Source organism: Hylobates moloch, unplaced genomic scaffold, assembly GCF_009828535.3.
Source record: "Hylobates moloch isolate HMO894 unplaced genomic scaffold, HMol_V3 SCAFFOLD_12, whole genome shotgun sequence".
NCBI lineage: Eukaryota > Metazoa > Chordata > Mammalia > Primates > Hylobatidae > Hylobates > Hylobates moloch.
In genome coordinates, this window is record NW_026652287.1 from 29,523,981 (window position 1) to 29,543,998 (window position 20,018).

General features: G+C 38.7%; 1 protein-coding gene and 1 long non-coding RNA gene across 11 annotated transcripts in view; both read left to right on the plus strand.

The window, feature by feature from the left end:
• The window catches only part of CUNH12orf42 (chromosome unknown C12orf42 homolog), a 222,365-nt gene that overhangs the window by 49,773 nt on the left and 152,574 nt on the right, over positions 1-20,018 (plus strand). For 6 of the 10 annotated variants that reach the window (XM_058425342.1, XM_058425340.1, XM_058425344.1 and 3 more), the window contains one exon: positions 462-560. In XM_058425342.1, coding sequence (XP_058281325.1) covers positions 483-560 — 78 coding nt within the window. In that variant the 5' untranslated portion in view covers positions 462-482. Of the gene's footprint in view, positions 1-461; positions 561-2,110; positions 2,188-6,893; positions 6,933-8,508; positions 8,614-20,018 lie in introns of those variants that run through there. The other 4 variants (XM_058425346.1, XM_058425347.1, XM_058425348.1 and 1 more) reach the window with 4 other exon arrangements.
• LOC131380790 (uncharacterized) lies at positions 8,628-10,347 on the plus strand. Its single transcript, XR_009208990.1, has 2 exons — positions 8,628-8,756; positions 10,169-10,347. It is a non-coding gene; the product is annotated as an uncharacterized LOC131380790 (long non-coding RNA).

The window sequence follows — 20,018 nt, forward strand, 5'->3', positions numbered from 1 at the left end:
ATCAACAAACATATTTTTTGGAATTAATATGAAAGCTTAGCTAGCTTGCTGTTTTAAAACAATGTATAAAATTAAATTGCATGTCTATCCTTTGGAAATGATTAGAAAGATGATTTAAAAGACATCATTACAGTGCAACCCCCACTGCCCCCAACCAACCAACCAACCAAAGCAAGCACCACCTAGGATTATATCTTGCAATAGATGATCAAGAACGTTATGTAGAAAAGTATAGAATTTTATTGAGGCCAAGGTGTGAGTATTGCTTGAGTCCAGGAGTTCCTGGGCAACATAATGTGACCCTGTCTCCACCAAAAAAAAAAAAAAATTATTGAAAGTCACTGGCAAGAAATTCTATGTTCAGGGATAGGATGATTCTGGCTCTTAAAGAAGTCATTTTTTTCTCTATTATTATCATTGCATAATTGTAAACTTGCTTTTCTTTCTCCATTTGTTTATAGGGAGTTGAACTTGTCAAATTAATGTCTACAGTGATATGTATGAAGCAAAGGGAAGAAGAATTCTTGCTAACCATAGGACCTTTTACAAACAGGATGCAGGTAATGCATAAGAGATACTATATTTTCTTACTTTTTTTAGGTTAATAGGTTTTCTCCATTTCAGCCACTAATTTTGATTCTTGATACAGTGTCATTGATATCATATTTTAGATAATCCTTTTAGTTTCCATATTTATCCATACTCGCATCATTGTAAATTACAGTATAATTTTAAATGCCTTCATAAATTTTTTTTTTCCCACTATTAGGGACCCATTACATTTATGCTAGGAAAACTTAGAAATGTGTTGTCTTTGCTATTATTTATTTCTTATGTTACTAAGGTAACCCCACACCATTAGGATTGAGGCACATGTGCTCACTTTAAAGCTGCTAGTATTGTTCATAAGAAGTTGCACAAGCCTGGGCTTTTAACTGAAGACAAACTTTTCACTGACATATAAAAAAACTACAAATGCTCTGGTAATGGTAAGAATGATTCTGTATTAGTTCTCTGTTGCTGCTGTAACAACTTACCACAAACTTAGTGGCTTAAAATAGTACAAATGTACTATCTTCCACTTAGTTCTGTAGGTTCAGAAGTCTGATACAGGTCTCACTGGGTTAAAATCTAGGTGTTGGCAAGGTTTCATTCCTTTCTATAGACTTTAGAGGAGATTCTGTTTCCTTCCCTTTCCAGCTTCTGAAGGCTGTCTGAATTCCTTGACTCCTGTTGCTTTTACTCCATCTTCAAAACAAGTAACAGAGGGTTCAGTCTTCCTCACATCACATCATTCCAACCTCCTCTTCTGCCTCCCTCTTCAACCATTATGTTGGATTATATTATATTGGATCCTGGATAATCCAGGATCATCTCCCTTTCTCAAGGTTATTAATCACATTTGCAACGTTCCTTTTGCCACCTAAGGTAATGTTCACAGGTTCTAGGCATTGGGACATGAACATCTGGCCAGGAATGTGGGCAAGCTCTCTAACTTCCTGTCCCCTTCCCCTGCTTACTTTACTGTGGCCACATTACCACCCACCCTCCAGACTTGGTGCTCACTTACTCTTCTCTTGGAGTAGAACACTTTCACCGAGAGATTCTTATGGCTTACTCCAATACTTTGTTCATATCTCTGCCCAGAGGTCCTGCCATGACCACTATACCTAAAATCTATCCTGTGCTTTCTAATCTTACCATGTATTGTTTTTCTTCATAACACTTCCCACTCCTCTGTGGCTCCACTTCTGAAAAGTAAGCTCCCTTAGGGTAGAAACTTGGCCAGCTTTTTTCCCCTGTGTTACTCAGGGTCTAGCTCAGTGTCTGGTACATAAGAGCTATGATGCATGAATGAATCAATTTTTAAATTTCATCCCTTAACATCACATTTTTTTCAGTAAGCTGGATCACAGTGAAATCTCTATAATTTGAATTATGAGTTGAATTCAAATTGAAGTATGAAATCTATGGCCATTGTACTTTGTTATTTCACTGAGAGTGCTATTTGAGTAGCCAGATTTACAACTGACATCAGTAAGTAATACTCAATGTGATATATTAAGTATCCTTCTGTAAATACCCTACTATTGATTGTATTCTTTTGCAGTAGGGATTGATAATAGTGATGAAGACAATTAGCATCATCTTTGCTAGCATTTATGGACAACTTGCTATGTGCCATTAGTAAGTTCTTTACATTATTTAATCTTCTCACTCCATGAGGTCATAAAGTACACATTTACTCTTTTGTCTGCCCAAGAAAAGTATCCCCCTTACACAACGCTTCTTTTAGGAAACTGCTTCTCTCCATTCCCACCAAGTGGTTTTGGGAACAGCCCAAGCACAATCCTTTGGCCTCTTGGCTATCAGGATGGATATATGAACCAGTCTGGACCAATCAGAATCCTTTAGTGGGAATCCAATAGTTAACACGTAATCCATGTCAAGCCAGAGTTCTTCCTCTCAGTTTTTGGACTCATTATGGGAAGAGAGAGTTTCTTTTCCTCTCGGGTCCAAAAACGGCAAGGATATGGCCAGGAGCTGCTTGTGGTCTGTGGCGAAGTGGACAGAGGAAATGGATCAGGGACAGGAGTCAGATGTCCTGACTTATACAGTACGTGGTCTCATTTTCTCCATTTTATATATGAACAAACATGTCTCAGAGCTGTTATTTTCCACAGGACAAATACCTCGTAAATAGCTAGTGAATGGTAGGGGATTTTACCCCACATCAGCCTGCTTTCATTATCTATATTTTCTTTAACTTTGCTGTATGCTCTGACATCCTAGCCACTTACTCTTTCCATACTTCCTGCTTTCGGAAAACACACAGCGAGGAAATGCACACTCTGTATTTCTAAAAAGGTGTTTCTTGGACAGTTGTTGCTCATCTGTACATCTTGTACTTGAATATGTTTACTTGAGGGTCTAGGGCTGGAATGACAAATAGGCCCCATCTTTCATGTTAATTCCAGGAGAATAAAGGTGGCTACCTACAGCTTTGTGTTGAGAAGGATTCTGAGGCTTCATCTGGCCTAGCAGAAAAGGAGGAAAGTGAAATAAGAATATGAGCTATTAAATTTGCTCAAAATGTTTGATAATTCAGATTGCCTTTTGGAAATACAGAGTTATACTTTTCAGCATCCAGGAAGTGTTGAACCAAGGACTCTTGTTTTTCAGCTCAAAAAATATTTTGTTAGCCAGGGACTCAACTTGTGTACCAAACCAAATTCCTCAACAGTCTTTTCACTATGGAATGATGACATCTTCTAATGAACATCTTCCTCTGCAAAATGCCCAGACAGTTCTATGCTACAATGATAGGAACAGCAACATGACCTGAATTTAGATTCTGAAACTGAATGTCATTTATTGGGACCACTCTTTTTCGGTGAGAGAGATGCTAAATCACAGCCACCCTGAGAAAATTGTCATGCACTGGCATTGTTGAACATTTTCTAACAATCAGATTGGGCCTCACATTTTGTTGGTTGGAAGTTCTATTTCTTCATCTTTGGTCCAAGTTACTTAGCAATGACCAATCAAACTATGTGCCCACCATATTGTTTTGCATGTTTGACTAGAACGTTGACAGATTAATAGGAAGGGTAAATAGCAGAGCACAACTGCGGGGGCCCAGTGTGGGGCAGCAGGATTGACTGCTCTGGACTTTGTTGTGTTTGCTCAGAGGAAGCCACAGCAAAAGCCTGCTGGGATGAGGTGACCTGGGTCATGGGCATTTGTTTTTTGTCTCTATAGAAAACAATTGTCTTCTCAATGGAAGATGGCTTTTTTCTGAATCTACATGGTTCCACCAATGAGGAAGCATTTGCCATTCCAGGGTGCTTGCTAAAACTCAGACATACAAATAAAAAGGCCACACAAAAGTTCAAATTTACTGTATTTTTCAGAGAATCCTTTGACTTATGTTAACCAGGAGAGAAGCCTAACTTTGGAAAATTTATCTTGAGGGTCTCTAAACCTTCGTCTATTTACTGCTAATTCCCAATATTTGATGTTTAGAATTTTATGAAATTTCAAAATCCAGCTACTTTTCCTTCCCCCACAGTTCATGAAGGCAGAACCCATGAACATGTAGCACTGTTGATTTTGTAAACCCTGGCTTTGGTAAAAATTTATTTTGATTTCAAAATTGCTCTACTCTGAATTGATATGAATTAAATACATTAATAATAAAGGAAAATCTACTTTGGGTAAGATTTAATTAATCAAAAGTGGTGGCTTGATTTAGATGCCAGAGCTATGCTTCTGGTTGATAGATTTATTTGAGCATGACTAATTTTACATTTACAAACTTATCATCATTCTTTAGAAAAAGGTTTACTTCTACTAAAAGACTCCAAAGGGTTCCACATAGATTTTTGATGAATTATTCTTGATCATTTTTGGTGTATTTTATACACACACACACACACACACACACATCCACATATATACATACATGTATACATACATACAGGCATACATAGAGACAGAGAGAGATCAAGAATATATATTCAATCAGCCAGACTCTCTTCCTGATCTGGTAGGAATGAAGAGGGGGTCAAATGGCACTCTACAATTTTCCGTTTTGGTAATTTTAATTCTTCTTTGTCATGTCTGACTGGTGCTGTTTTCCAACTTTTTCTTCCCCTTCGCTTTCTCTTCTCTTTACTCCTTTACTTTTTTGTCCGTGCCTTCCTAGAGCTTAGGTCTTAGGAAAGGCATGAAAGTGTTATTGGTGGTGGTTGTGGAAACCATTTTAGTTTCTGGCTGCCTACTTCAGGTCCCGTTGAGCTTTTTCCACTTCTAAAACTGAAAAACCACCATGGGATGGGGTGGTGGATGGTGGTGTACTCTAAACAATAAACCAAAACCCCGTCAAAACTCAAGGAATAAAAACGTCTCAGTGGCATTACAAACTAAGACTAATCTGAGTATTAAGAAAAATCAAGACATCTGCACTGATATGATATCCTTTTTATTCATTTAAAATTAACCAGTATTTATTATGCACATCCTCTGTGCTACTCAGAAGACAGTTTCTGCCCTCAGGGAACTGGGAGTCTTGGGTTGAGGCATGGGGAAAGATAATTATACAAAGAATTACAATATGGCATTCCCAATTCCCCATAGTATTAATTATAATACAGGGATTGCGAGTGAGCGCAGGAGACTGGTACCAACTCTATGTGTTCAAGACACTGGAAAATGCATGTGGTTTTGTGGCTCTTTATTAGACTAATCTCATTTGCAAGGCATAAAACAAATAACAATTGTCTAGCTGATGCCTGTACTATAGAAACATGGTAAAACTTGGGAAAGAGCATTGGACTGTAAATTTTGTAGGGCAGAAATTGCACCTGTCACATTCACTGTATGGAGTGAGACTGGCACTCCATGAATATCTGTGGAATTAACGGATAGACGAGAAGCCTGAAGACTGTAGTTGCCACTTATTGGCTGTGTAACTTTTAGCATGGCCTGGGGTCTCTCTGACTGTCTGTTTCTTCACCTATCAAATGGCTCTGCAATACCTGCCCATGTATTGCCCATGTCACAGTATTATCATAGGATCAAAGCCTATTGGTTTAGCATCCACTATATGGGAGGCACTAATCTTAAGGATTACATGTGTTGACTCCTTTCATCTTCATAACAAAAATAGGAGGCAGGTACTATTATAATTATTATTCCCATTTTACAGATGATTATGTGTCTTTTTTTTGTCAACTATAAACTTAATCAAAGAAATGGCATTGCAATTATTATTTCTAATACTCCAAAAGGCAAAACCATGCAGATACCCACTATGAAGTTCTGTCTGTCCTCTGACTCTGTGTCTGTCTCACAATGCCTTCCTCTGAGATTTATAGCATGATAATATTTTGGGCATCCATTTTAATTAAGGATCTTTGGATGATGCAGAGCTAAAAGCCCTGCAAATCTCCTCCAGAAAGAAAGATATATCTTCATTTTGAATATGTGTGCCCTGGAATTGGAACCAAAAAGCCACCAGGACCTGCTGCCATGCAAGAGATGAGCTTCTTTTTGATTTGTCTTCTCCATGGGTAAAAGGCCTCTCCCTGCTTCTCTCTGAATGTGTGTTCCATTCTTTTTTCCCTTCCACATGGCTTCTTCTGTTTCATCATTGTGGTTTGTCTATAATTGCTATGGCCTTTCCATCCCCAGTGCTGTTTTGTGCACTTTTAGTTCTACTCTCACAATTCTTTGGCTTATTTTCCCATCATTCTAAGTGCTGAGGTTGGTCCAGCTAATTTTCTCATGCTCTGCCATATCACAGTTCTTTGGTCAGCTGATGGTCCGAACATCTGGAGCAAGGAGGGCAAGCAGTGTGCTGAGCTGTGAGCCTGGTGAGGGCTGTGGCCGGGGTTGTTCTGTCCAACAACTGAATATAAAATATAATTGAAGTATCAATTTTATTGTTTGCTAAATGTACCAAATAGGGCTTTTTATTAAATAGTCTCATATTAAAAGAGAATTTGTGAATAGAGATTTTAAGGCTTGTTTCTAATTTTAAAAATTGAGTTGTGGCTGGGCACGGTGGCTCACGCCTGTAATCCCAGCACTTTGGGAGGCCGAGGCAGGCAGATCATGAGGTCAGGAGATCGAGACCATCCTGCCTAACATGGTGAAACCCCGTCTCTACTAAAAATACAAAAAATTAGCCAGGCGTGGTGGCGGGCGCCTGTAGTCCCAGCTACTCGGGAGGCTGAGGCAGGAGAATGGCATGAACCCAGAAGACAGAGCTTTCAGTGAGCCAAGATCACGCCACTGCACTCCAGCCTCAATGACAGAGCGAGACTCTGTCTCAAAAAAAAAAAAAAAAAAATTGAGTTGTATTAAAACTTTTTGTTTTTAACCTGTAGGTAGTGACCTTCAGTTTATAAGAAGAAAAGAGTTTTGAGGTAATGACTGCTCAGATTTTAAGTCAAATGGGAAAAGGTAGTGAAGTGAATGTTTAAAGTCTCTGTGTTGTGATCAATTTGCAGCAGGTTATACAATCGATTTCGTGGGTTACTATCTACATTTTTAAGAAAGAGAAATAGATTGGAAAAATAGAGAGGTGAATGTGCTATATACACAGTAAGATGTTTCTTGTTTCCTGATACTTTTATTTCAGTTATATACATTTGGGTATTTATTGGCCATGATGTAAGACGTATTTCTTACCATGGGATGTAGACCAAAAGCTTGTAAGCTACCAGTGTAGAGGTTAAAATCTAGGTTTGGGGTCCTATGACCCTGGGTTCAAATCTTGGCTCTACCACTTAGGGGCTGTGTTAGCTTACAACTCCAAACCATAGTTTCCTCTTCAGCAAAATAGGTTAATATGACTTACCTCATACAATCAAGATATTAAATCAATGTGAACAAACTGCTTAACATACAACTCAACATAGCTTATTTTTGTTATTTTAAATGAAATTGACCTCTGTTGGCTGTTTAGGTTAAGTATGGGAAGTTTCTGGAAATGCTTTACATCAGCGATGTGGGTGGGAATTATGAACAAGGATAGGAAGTAGAGGAAAAATACAAAGCAGAGAAAATGTCTCAGACATTTTAATGCCAACAGGAAAATCCATTTCTAGGTCCTTTCATGTGTTCTAGGTGACTTTCAAGTCTCTTTTTCAATGTAACCATGAAACCCATTAATATTATATATTGTTATGAACGCACTGAACAAATCCACAGAGATTCTGGGAAGAATGATGGGGACACTGGTAGCCCACAAGTTGAGTAAGGAAATGAAAAGGTGGAGAGTAATCCAGTGAGACACGATCTATTTCACCTCTTTTTTGCTGCACAACAAATGCCCCAGAACACAGTAGTATAAAACAACAATCATTTTATTATGCTCATTAATTGTGTGAGTCAGGAATTCAGAGCACAGTAAGGATGACTTGCTTCTGCTCCATGATGTCTGAGGCATTCACTGGGCAGACACAAAGGCTGAGGTTGACTCAGATGGCTGGGGACTGGAATGATCTGGAAGCTTCTTCACTCACATGTTTGGCACCTGGGCTGGGGTGATTCGAAGGCTGCATTCAGCTGGAACTGTAAATCAGCACATCTACTCAGGGCCTCTCCGTGTGGTGTGAACCTCCTCGTAATGGCCTCAGGGTATTGATGCTTCTCACAAGTTGGCTAATATCTCCAAGAACAAGTGTTCCCAAAAGAGAAGTAGGAAGATGCATTGCCTTTAATCACCTAACCTCAGAAATCACATAACATCACTTCCGTACTCTATTGGTCAAAGCAGTCACAAACCTGCCCAGATTCAAGGGGGAGGGGAAAAAGATCCTTTCTCTCATTGGGAAGAACTGAGAATTGCATGTAAAAATTAAAAAGGAAGTTTTAAAAGGGTGGTAACAAGCAAAATCTTTAGTTGTGGCCTTTATACCTTCATGTTCTCACCATGAATGAACCACAGACAACTCGGGTAAATAGACACCATGAGGAGTCATTTATGTTTAATTGTAGATGGTCTCTTGAGATATCTTCAGAGTGGACTGAGCTTCCTAGTGATACTTTGCTTTGGTTAATTCTGAAACAACTTCGTATTTCTTGACTTTTCCCCTCCAAAAGGTAAGGTTAAAAAGCTGCCAGATGTCAGGACCACCAGCCTCGGACAGTGTGAAAGCCTTGAAAAATTAGTGCGGAAAACAGCTTTACCAAACCACAGTTAAAAGTCTCCTCCGCCTCTCCATTCTTTCTGCATTTTGAAGCAGGTTCTATCTCACTAAAAATCTCTTCTTAGGAACACTGGGATGGGAAATAGAAGAATTCTTGGGTTTTAGTCCTGAGTTCGTCACTACAGAGTGGCCTGGGCAAAACATTTCGCCTTCAGTATGTTCCATGCTCTTTGAGGTCACTTTCAGCATTCAGTGACTCATTTTATGGCTTTCTAAATGGCCCAAATATGTTAATTTTATGAGCAAACTGAGCTATATATAATAACTTTTGTACACATAAACTAAAAATATGACTTTCGATCTGTCATTTTACCTGTCAAATTAGCACAGATTAAAAACTCAATGTTGGTGAAAGTGCATTAATAAAGGCCTCTCCTACCATGTGGCTGAACACACTATCTAATCGATATGGCTTTTCTGCAGAGCAATTTGACTTGATTTTATGTATCAAATATGTCGAAACATCCATGCCCGTTGATTCCACTTATCCCTTCTGAGAATCTATATTAAAAACCTAATTAGAGTGGGAGACCAAGATTTCAGTATAAGGATGTTCACTGCTATGTTATTTATAGTTAAGCAATAATGGAAATCACCTATGTTGTCTAATAATAGAAACATTTTATAACTTACAGTGCATACAAATAGTGATATTATGTGGCCAAAAAATCAGATTTTCTTAAAAAAGTATTCGTACACAATAAATTTGCATAAAGTAATTAAAGTCTGCATGGAGAAAAACTGGCAGGAACTGCATCAAGATGTCTAGATACAATTATTGGTGATTTGTCCCCATTTGGCGGTCTTTCTGTTTTTCAAAAATCTATAATGAATGTGTATTATTTTTATGATGAGAAAAGAAAATGAATGGTATTGATATATGTTTTTACACATCATTTTCTTTTCTTTGTGTTAAAGCCTGCCTCCAAAAAAAGAGAGCTGGAAGTTTCATGCCTTCCTGAGTTTAACACTCACAAATGCTGTGCCTTCTGCCCTGCCCCTTCCCAAGCTCCCTGCTCCCTTTAACACCAAGTGGACATCCCATACTGGGAACTGGATCTGAGATGTGAAGGTGGTATGGGGCTGAGAAAGGGAGTCAGCCAGGAGGTCAGTTGTGAGATCTTCTGGTAGTTATGCAGTCCTACAGGCACTAGGCCGCCCAAGGCCTGCATGTGGCCCTTGGTTGAAGGCCTCAAATCTACAAAGCTATTAGCTAGATTTTACTGGAGTAAATTACCCCTGCTTTGCAAGAACATTAACAAATTACCATGAAAATGCTGTCATCACCAGCACAAATGTCTCTCAAAGGCTCACTTCAGTGGGTTTTTTTGGTCCCAACTCAATAAGATTCACTTGTTAGTTCTACAAAAAGAGAAAAATGAATCTTGAAGTAATTTGCACTTTGGGTGAATTCATTGACCCGTTTTGTTTGTTTGTTTTTCCCATAGGGTTTGTTTTGTATCCAGGCTTATGCACAACTTTTGTAAGCAGCAATAGCAGTTTTGTGGGCACTTGAAATGGGAGAGAATTCTAAAGTCACTGCCTCCTGTTAAACACCGAGAATGGGGAGGATTGCTTCTTAGTCCAGAGTCAAAGATACCTGAATTAAAAACAATGAGAATTTTAACTTTAAAAGTCTGATTCTGGAAACAACTATAGGCTACAACTTGTATGTATTGTAGTTTGCATTTTGAAGCTTACTAGTCTGGTTAATAAAATTACATAGCCATCCTATGAATGTAACTATTACATGCATTACGTTTAGAGTCCTTAGACGATACACACCCAGTGAGTCCTAAGAAACCATGTACAGGTTACATTTGGAATCCAGAATGGCAGGTCTCAATTATTAGGATGAAAATTATATACATCAGTTCATCTTTGAAGGTTAGCATTTTATAACTGTCTGATCATTACGTCTAATTAAAATTTAAAAGCAGGCTCAAAATCAGGAGGATGGTTAAGAAGTTTATTAAGTAATGGTATTTAACACAAATTTGTATAGGATGAATTTACATTATCAATTAGAGTTTGTTCTTAGAATGACTCACATTCAGAAATAAGTTATTTTCCAAAGTACAGTGTATGAAACTTCATCTATTTTGGATTTATTAATTAAGGTTTGTTGTTGGTACAAATTGTTTCCATTCCGAAATAGATGCAACTGCTTACTTAGGTCAGTCAGAGACCCAGGTAGAAAACAAAAAATCTAGCTTTCCTTGGTTGTTTTCTAATCTGCATATAGGTAGAATACCCCACAGGAGGGCTAAATATGTAAAGAAGAGAGAAAAACAAGCCCCTCCCACCCCCAAATGGATACGTAGAAATTCACTAAAATACAAAGAAGTTTCGTTTTTAGTAATGTCAGAAAGTTCCCCAAATTGGAATAGCTAGATCACAGCATACATGAGGTTTTGTGTCATTGAAAAGCAAATCTTTTAAATTACTTATGGCAATGGGCACCGTGATCTTGTTAATGCTTTGAGTCTCAGGATATCCTTGCCCAGTCCTCTTAAGTCCTCTTGATATTTGGGCTTCTAAAATAGAGACCATTTACTGAAGCGCATTGGCCCAAGAGGAAATATAGCAGACATCAACCCACCTGTTCCACCCTCCAGCGGGTCCTGAGGGCAGGACCCTCACTCCTACCATCAGGACTCTGCAGGCTCAAGGCTTGACTTGGGATGGGGTCAGTGCTTTCCTCTAATTGTATTTGGAGATGGGAACAGTCCCAGAGTGCACTGTGTGCAAAACTTTATATCCATCAGATCATTTGGCAGCAATCTCCTGTTTTTCAACAGGGGTCTTTGGAGCAAATACCTTTCTCTCTAGTCCCTATCCTCCCCATGAACACAATGAAGGATATTCTAAGTTGCAATATACAATGATTATGTAATGATTAGGTCAATATGTGGATATTTTATAATTCTAGTAAATAGCAAATCTTAATTTTATAAATAAAATTCTGGTAAATACATGGGATCTCATCAGTGATATCCACAGAGAAGGAGAATGCTTTTTTACATAATATTATCCAATACGTAACAGACAATTTACAATGGTAAGTATTTGTTTTGCTCAGGTGTTTGAGAGGTTCAGCTACTTTGGTCTGGTTCTCAGACTCTCATGGCTCCCTCACATGTCTGTGGTCAGCTGTGGGTCCACTAGACAGCAAGGCTGATTTTGGCTGGGGATGGGTTGGCTGTTGGCTGATCCAGGATGGCCTTGTCTGGGAAGACAGGGTAACTTGGCCCTGCTCTGTCTTTCACCCTCTAGCAGGCTAGCCAGAGCATATTCTCATGGCAATGGCAGAGGGCAAGACTGAACAACTCCAATAGTGTCTCCCCTTGAAGCCAATGCTTATGTTTGCATTTGCTAGCATCACATTGGCCAAAGCAAGTAACATGGCTGAGCCTAGATTCCCAGCGGGAGTTGCCACAACATTATATGGCAAAGGGATATGGATGCAGAGACAGGTGAATGACTCCAGCCCTAAATGCTATCAGTGTACCACATGGGGTAACATTTTAAAACATTATATGATTCATTTTGCAATAAGAGAGAGGAAGAGAGGAAGATGGAGAGGAGAGAGAGGGTGAGGGAGAGACAGAAATCTGTTTCTTTTTATAACCTATTATTAAAAGTGATAAACAATTACTTTTGCTGAATTTATTCATTAGAAGTGAGGTATTACTTCTAGCTCATACTTAAGGGAAAGTGTTACTCAGGGTGTGAATCTTATGAGTGAGAGATGGATCAGTAAGTAGTATCTTAGAGGCTGCCACTACAAAACCCTCTGGGAGACTCTGATGCACACCAAGATTTGGGAAATATTGAATTACTGTAAGAAGACAAAGGGAATATTCAGAAAAGAGCTTGAGGATGTAGAAAATTTTACTCATGATGCAGTAATAAATAGCCTACCAAACAAAAAAAGCCCAGGACCAGATGGAGTTAAAGCTAAATTCTACCAGAGGTACAGAGGAGCTGGTACCATTTCTTCTGAAACTATTCCGAACAATTGAAAAGGAGGGACTCTTCCCTAAGTCATTTTATGAGACCAGCATCATCCTGATACCAAAACCTGGCAAAGATACAACAACAATAAAGGAAACTTCAGGTCAATATTCCTGATGAACATCAATGCAAAAATACTCAATAAAATACTGGCAAACCGAATCCAGCAGCACATCAAAAAGCTTATCTACCATGATCAAGTCGGCTTCATTCCCGAGATGCAAGGCTGGTTCAACATGCACAAATCAATATATGTAATTCATTACATAAACAGAACTAAAGACAAAAACCACATGATTATCTCAATAGATGCAGAAAAGTCCAATAAAATTCAACATCCCTTCATGTTAAAAACTCTCAGTAAACTAGGTATTGATGGAACATACCTCAAAATGAGAGCTATTTATGATAAACCCACAGCCAATATCATACTGAATGGGCAAAAGCTGGAAGCATTCCCTTTGAAAACCGGCACAAGACAAGGATGCCCTCTCTCACCACTCCTGTTCAACATAGTATTGGAAGTTCTGGCCAGGGCAATCAGGCAAGAGAAAGAAAGAAATAGTATTCAAATAGGAAAAGAGGAAGTCAAACTGTCTCTGTTTGCAGATGACATGATCCTATATCTAGAAAACTCCATCATTTTAGCCCAAAAGCTTCTTACACTGATAAGCAACTTCAGCAAAGTCTCAGGATACAAAATCAATGTGCAAAAATCACAAGCATTCCTATACACCAATTGACAAGCAGAGAGCCAAATAATGAATGATCTTCCATTCACAATTGCTACAAAGAGAATAAAATACTTACAAATACAGCTAACAAGGGAAGTGAGGGACCTCTTCAAGAAGAAGTACAAACCACTGCTTAAGGAAATCAGAGGACACAAATGTATGGAAAAACATTCCATGCTCATGGATAGGAAGAATCAATGTCTTGAAAATGGCCATACTACTCAAAGTAATTTATAGATTCAATGCTCTTCCCATTAAACTAACATTGACATTCTTCACAGAATTAGAAAAAAACTACTTTAAAATTCATATGGAACCAAGAAAGAGCTTGTATAGCCAAGACAATTGTAAGTAAAAAGAGTAAAGTAAAAAGAACAAAGTAAAAAGTAAAAAGAACAAAGCTGGAGGCATCATGCTACCTGACTTCAAACTACACTACAAGGCTACAGTAACCAAAACAGCATGGTACTGGCACAAAAACAGACACATAGACCAATGTAACAGAATAGAGATCTCAGAAATAAGACTGCACATCTACAACCTTCTGATCTTTGACAAACCTGACAAAACCAAGCAACAGGGAAAGTATTCCCTATTTAATAAATGGTGCTGGGAGAACAGGCTAGTGATATGCAGAAAACTGAAACTGGATCTCTTCCTTACGCCTTGTACAAAAATTAACTCAGGATAGATTAAAGACTTAAATGTAAAACCCAAAACTATAAAAACCCTAGAAGAAAATCTAGGCAATACCATTCAGGACATAGGCACTGGCAAAGATTTCATGATGAAAACATCAAAAACAATTGCAACAAAAGTAAAAATTGACAAATGGGATCTAATTAAACTAAAGAGCTTCTGCCCAGCAATAGAAACTATCATCAGAGAACAACCTACAGAATAGGAGAAAATTTTTGCAATCTATCTATCTGACAGAGGTCTAATATCCAGAATCTATAAGGAACTTAAGTTTACAAGAAAAAAAAACCCATTAAAAAGTGGGCAAAGACATGAACAGAAACTTCTCAAAAGAAGACATTTATATGGCCAACAAACATATGAAAAAAGCTCAATATCACTGATCATTAGAGAAATGCAGGTCAAAGCCACCATGAGACACCATCTTATGCCAGTCAGAATGGCAATTATAAAAAGTCAAGAAATAACAGATGTTGGTGAGGCTGTGGAGAAATAGAAAGGTTTTTACACTGTTGGTGGGAAGGTAAAGCAGTTCAACCATTGTGGAAGACAGTGTGGTGATTCCTCAAAGACCTAGAGCCAGAAATACCATTTGACCCAGCAATTTCATTACTGGGTATATACCCAAAGGAATAGAAATAGTTCTATTACAAAAACACATGCATGTGTGTGTTCATTATGGCACTATTCACAATAGCAAAGACATAGAATCAACCCAAATACCCATCAATGATTGACTGGTTAAAGAAAATGTGGTACATATACACCATGGAATACTATGCAGCCACGAAAAGGAATGAGATTGTTTCCTTTGCAGGGACACAGATAGAGCTGGAAGCCATTAACCTCAGCAAACAAACACAGGAACAGAAATTCAAACACTGCATGTTCTCACTTATAAGTGGGAGGTGAACAATGAGAACACATGGACACAGGAAGGTGCCTGTCAGGGGCTGTGGGCAGGAGAATGAAGAGCAAATAGTTAATGCATGTGGGCTTAATACCTAGGTGATGTGTTAATAGGTGCAGCAAACCACCATAGCACATGTTTACCTATGTAACAAACCTACACGTCCTGCACATGTATCCTGGAACTTAAAATAAAAAAAAAATTTTACTCATGAGGTACTATGGATTCTAGAGGGTACAATGGAAAGTTTTAGGGCTGTGGCTTTGAAACACTTTTGATAGCATTCCACATTTGGAAATATAGTTTTCATCCCATCTTAGTAACACCTCCTCCCAAATTGCATATAATAATACTTATCTCACTATATGTGATATACATGGATACTAAATTTCCTATTCTAGTCTACTCTATTCTACCCCATTTGATTCCATTCTAGTCTATTTAAATAATTGGTATTTGAGTCTGGCCAAATTGACCTCATGATGTGTCACATGGTCACAACTAGTAGTTATAAAATATTTATTTAGGGAAGTTAAGGAGAACTAGAAGAGGAATGGTTCAGATTGTGAGATAGAAAACCTTAACCCCTCAATTAGTCTTGATAATCCTGGCCCGGTAATAGTCCAATAGCTACGAGTTACTAAGCACATACTATGTGTTAGCACTGCAGTAAGCTTTTATGTATATACTTTGTTTCTGTTTGATTTTCACAGCGATCCCATTATATATCAGTCTCCTCTTCAGTTGGAAATGAGGGAACAGTTTCATTAATACAGCAGAAACTGAGGCTCAAATAACTTAAGCATTTTGCTGAATTACACAAAGATAACAAGTGACACAACCTGAATTTAAACCTGCCAGGGGTAGCTCCAAAAGCACAGCTCTTAGTCATTGCCGTGATCTTGTCCAGGACACTGCCCAGGCCATGGGGAAGTGAAAAACAAAAGATGTGAATGCATTGTTATTATTCTTCACAGATAGGGTTTAATGAGTAATCAGAGCAATGACCCTACCATTTCTTCTTGAATATTTAGCCATCATACTGACAGTACTTTAACTGATGTGCAGACATGCCTAGATTTTCTATTCCTTTTCTGATTTTACTCCTTAAATTTTATAGGTCTGGTTGTCTTATAGAAAATGATACATTTCTCCAACGCAGTTATGCTTTGCTTTTACTGAAAAAGCTTACTTTACTATACATTTAGTCTTCGCACACATATATTTTGTGTGTGGCTTTTAGGGGACATTCTGGTTTGGGCTGGTAAAGAAGGAGTGCTGCAGCAACCACCTATGATATTACTGAGATATCATAACAAACATTTTAAACAACTTCTTTGTCTAGACTTAGGCTATCTTTTATAGCTTATCAAAAATGGAAATAGGCCGGGTGTGGTGGCTTACGCCTGTAATTCCAGCACTTTAGGAGGCCAAGGCGGGTGGATCACCTGAGGTCAGGAGTTCGAGACTAACCTGGCCAACATGGCGAAACCCCATCTGTATTAAAAAATACAAAAAAATTAGCTGGGTATGGTGGCGCATGCCTGTAATCCCAGCTACTCAGGAGGCTGCGACAGGAGAATCGCTTGAACCTGGGAGGCAGAGGTTGCTGTGAGCGGAGATCGCACCATTGCACTCCAGCCTGGGCAACAAGAGCGCAACTCTGTCTCAAAAAAAAAAAAAAAAAAACCAAGCAAAAAACAAAACAAAAATGGAAATAACATCCAGCTTTCTATATGATTGTTAGATTGATTAGGATATCTGAGTCTTAAACTCCACTGTATCTACCCTTGAGTCCAGACTAAGCAGACGTGCCAAAGAGTCTAATATTATGAATGTGATTATTTTTCTTTGAAAAGTATTATATTTGCATAGCACTTTGCAATTTACAAAGCTCTTTTCTAAATATTTTTCTTCTTTAGATCCTTATGATAACCCTGGGATGAAAAAGGAGCAGATAGTTTTATGACCAGTTTTCTAGTTGTAAAAATGGAGATTCTGAATGGCTAAGTGCAATGTATTGGATACTTGATGTGCACGAAGTCATTTAATCCAAATCTCAGTGATACAAAGGAGGGAACCAAAACTCAGAGAAGTTAGGTGACTTATTCCAGGTCACACAGCTAATCAATTCAGAAGTGAGTCAAGAATTCAAGTCTCTAGATTCCTATATCAGTACTCTTTCTACCACACTCTGCCACCTCTGTTCCGGTTCCATAAGTATAAATGTAGACATCACAAACACAATATCATTTATGTCCACATGTCTGTAAGTGTTATGGAAATATTTTATAATGCAAAATGGGTCTGGAAGTTAGTCTATGTATGTTTTCTTTTCTCATCAGAAATGTGTTATTCAACTTCTTAGTAGATCTAAAATTTCCTGACTTTAATTTCTAAGCCCATGACATTGTCCTCTAAAATGGACAATGTCACACAGGATTATGTTGTTAGGGGATTATAAAAAGCTATTTGTGTCTTCAAAAATAATAGGGAGCTCTGATGTAGCTTAAAAAGTAAAGTTTGTTGCCTGAGCTAAGTGATTAGACTGCCATCAGTCTTTTGCATTCCCCTCAAGCATATGTTTCAAATGGCATATTTGCATATGTGTGAGAATATAAAATAAAATTTCACCGTAATTCAATAAATGGGGTCCCAAAATTTTATTCTCATAAAGCATTGTGTTGCTTTATAGAAGGTTAATAGAAGACAGTATTTTTAACCAGTCTGTACTGTCATAAAGCCCACAGACATAGAGAATCAATTGAATGGTATTAAGTTGTTCTACAACAAATCTATAACAGACTATAGGTTGCACAGAGAAAATCCCAGATGATCATGGACCGTCGCTTCCTAACTTGCCTCTGACCCACTCCTCCCTGACAACAAGAACTGAAGCTTGTTAGAGGATGGGAGTCAATCACCAATGACCTTACACAGTATCCAAATTTACACCCTCTCAAGATTTTGCAAAATATGACATATGCATTTATGCTCACACATATATATTTAGTTCCCAACTTACAGATGGGGTTTCTTACTAAAGTCTGTTTATAAATAGGTTGTTTATAACTCAAAACACATTTTCTCATAGAAATTCTCCATCCAAAAACATTTACTAAGTACCCAAAGCTGAGCCCTCAAGCAGCTCCCATTCTTCTGGTTAGGTTCTGAAGCCAACTTCAGAAACCTTTAAGGGCAAAACTGCAGGTCCCATTGCACAGAAAAACAGTACTGGAGAGCGAGTCCAAGACTCCACCCTCAGCCTCAGTACTGGACCCTGTTCGGCAGAGAGCAAGGTGCTGACCAAATCCGTTTACTCTTGCTCTTGTGCACACAGCTGGACCGCGTTTCCCAATGTCTCTTGCAGTTTGATGTGACCATGCAACTTGTTCTTGTTAACAAATACATGTGGAAGTGATAATTACCATGTGCAGACCTGGCCCATAGTAATCTTTCCCAGGAATTCCTTTGCTCTCTCTCTCTCTCTGTCTTTTTTGTTCTGTCCAATGTTGGGAAGAGAATGTCCACCAGTCTCTAGGGGTTGACCAAACAAAGGTCCGTGAATCATTGTGTAAAGGTTGCCTGCTATGTGCCACATGGATAGTTGGATATACAAAAATAAATTTCAGTTGTGTAAAATCACTGAGCTTTTGGGATTTATCCATCAGAACAGCAAGCCTTAATTAATACTCTTTATGAGTCCTGTGCCCTTGGAGTTAAGCCACTTTGGACTGAACTTTTCAGAAAGATGGGGATGGCAGTAAAGGGGTGCAATATAGGAGGAAGCTCTGGGTAGAGGGCAGCTTTCAAGGTTGCTGAGGAGGCAGGCGTCTTGCAGTAGAGGTATGGAGAATGATGGGAAAAGGGTTCTCAGAAGTGGGTAATAGCTCAGCCATGAGTAAAGCCCAGCTGTGGCAAGGGCTCCAGGTAGAGCAAAGCCAATGTCAACAGAAGCTTTGTCTACACAGTGTGTTTCACATAAAGACCTTGTTAATATGCAGTTTGGCTTTATCTAAGTGTCCCTTTTTGAAATATCTAAGTCTACATTGAAAGTTGTATCTACAACTGGAGAAAATTGCAACCTATTTGTGTTAGGCCATTTTTGCATTTCTATGAAGAAATATTTGAGGCTGGGCAATTTATTAAGGAAAAAGGTTTAACTGGCTCATGTTCTGAAGGGTGTACAGGAAGCATGGCACCAGCATCTGCTTCTGGTGAGGCCTCAGGAAGCTTACAATCGTGGCAGAAGGTGAAGCAAGGGCGGTCATCTCACATGGTGAGAGTGGGAGCAAGAGCAGGGGGAGGTGCCACACACTTAAAACAACCAGGTCTCCAGTGGATACACTCATCACAAAGGGGATGGCACTTAGCCATTCATGAGGGATTTACTCCCATGATCTAAACATCTCCTATGAGACCCCACTTGCAACACTGGGATTATATTTAAACATGAGATTTGGAGGGGACAATTATCCAAACCCTATTACTAATTAAAAAGCAGTGGCGGCTATGATAATTCACTTTTTAGATCTGTGGTGAGGCCTTGCTTCTCAAGGGCTGCTCTCAGCCGGTGGCCAAGTATGGCAGAGAGACTGAGATGAGCCCTTCCTGGGAAACACGGGATCCCTCTTATGGCCCACTTTAGCTTGAGGACTCCTATAAGTTGTAGATATTTTCTTAGACTGCATGCCAGTCTAGGAAGCTTCCTTACACCCTTTCTTCTTTCCTTTCCTCTCTCCTTCCCTCAGGGTCAGATTTGTCTTTTCTCACATTTCCCACAGATGTTTCCCCTAATAAGTTTTTTTTTGCACATTTAATCCATCTTGGTGTCTACTTCTCAGAGAATCTGAAATAACCCAGAGTCATTCTGTAATTCTATTCTTTCTGTTTGTGACTGTAAAAAGGGACAAATTCTCCTAAAGTGTGAGAGGTCCT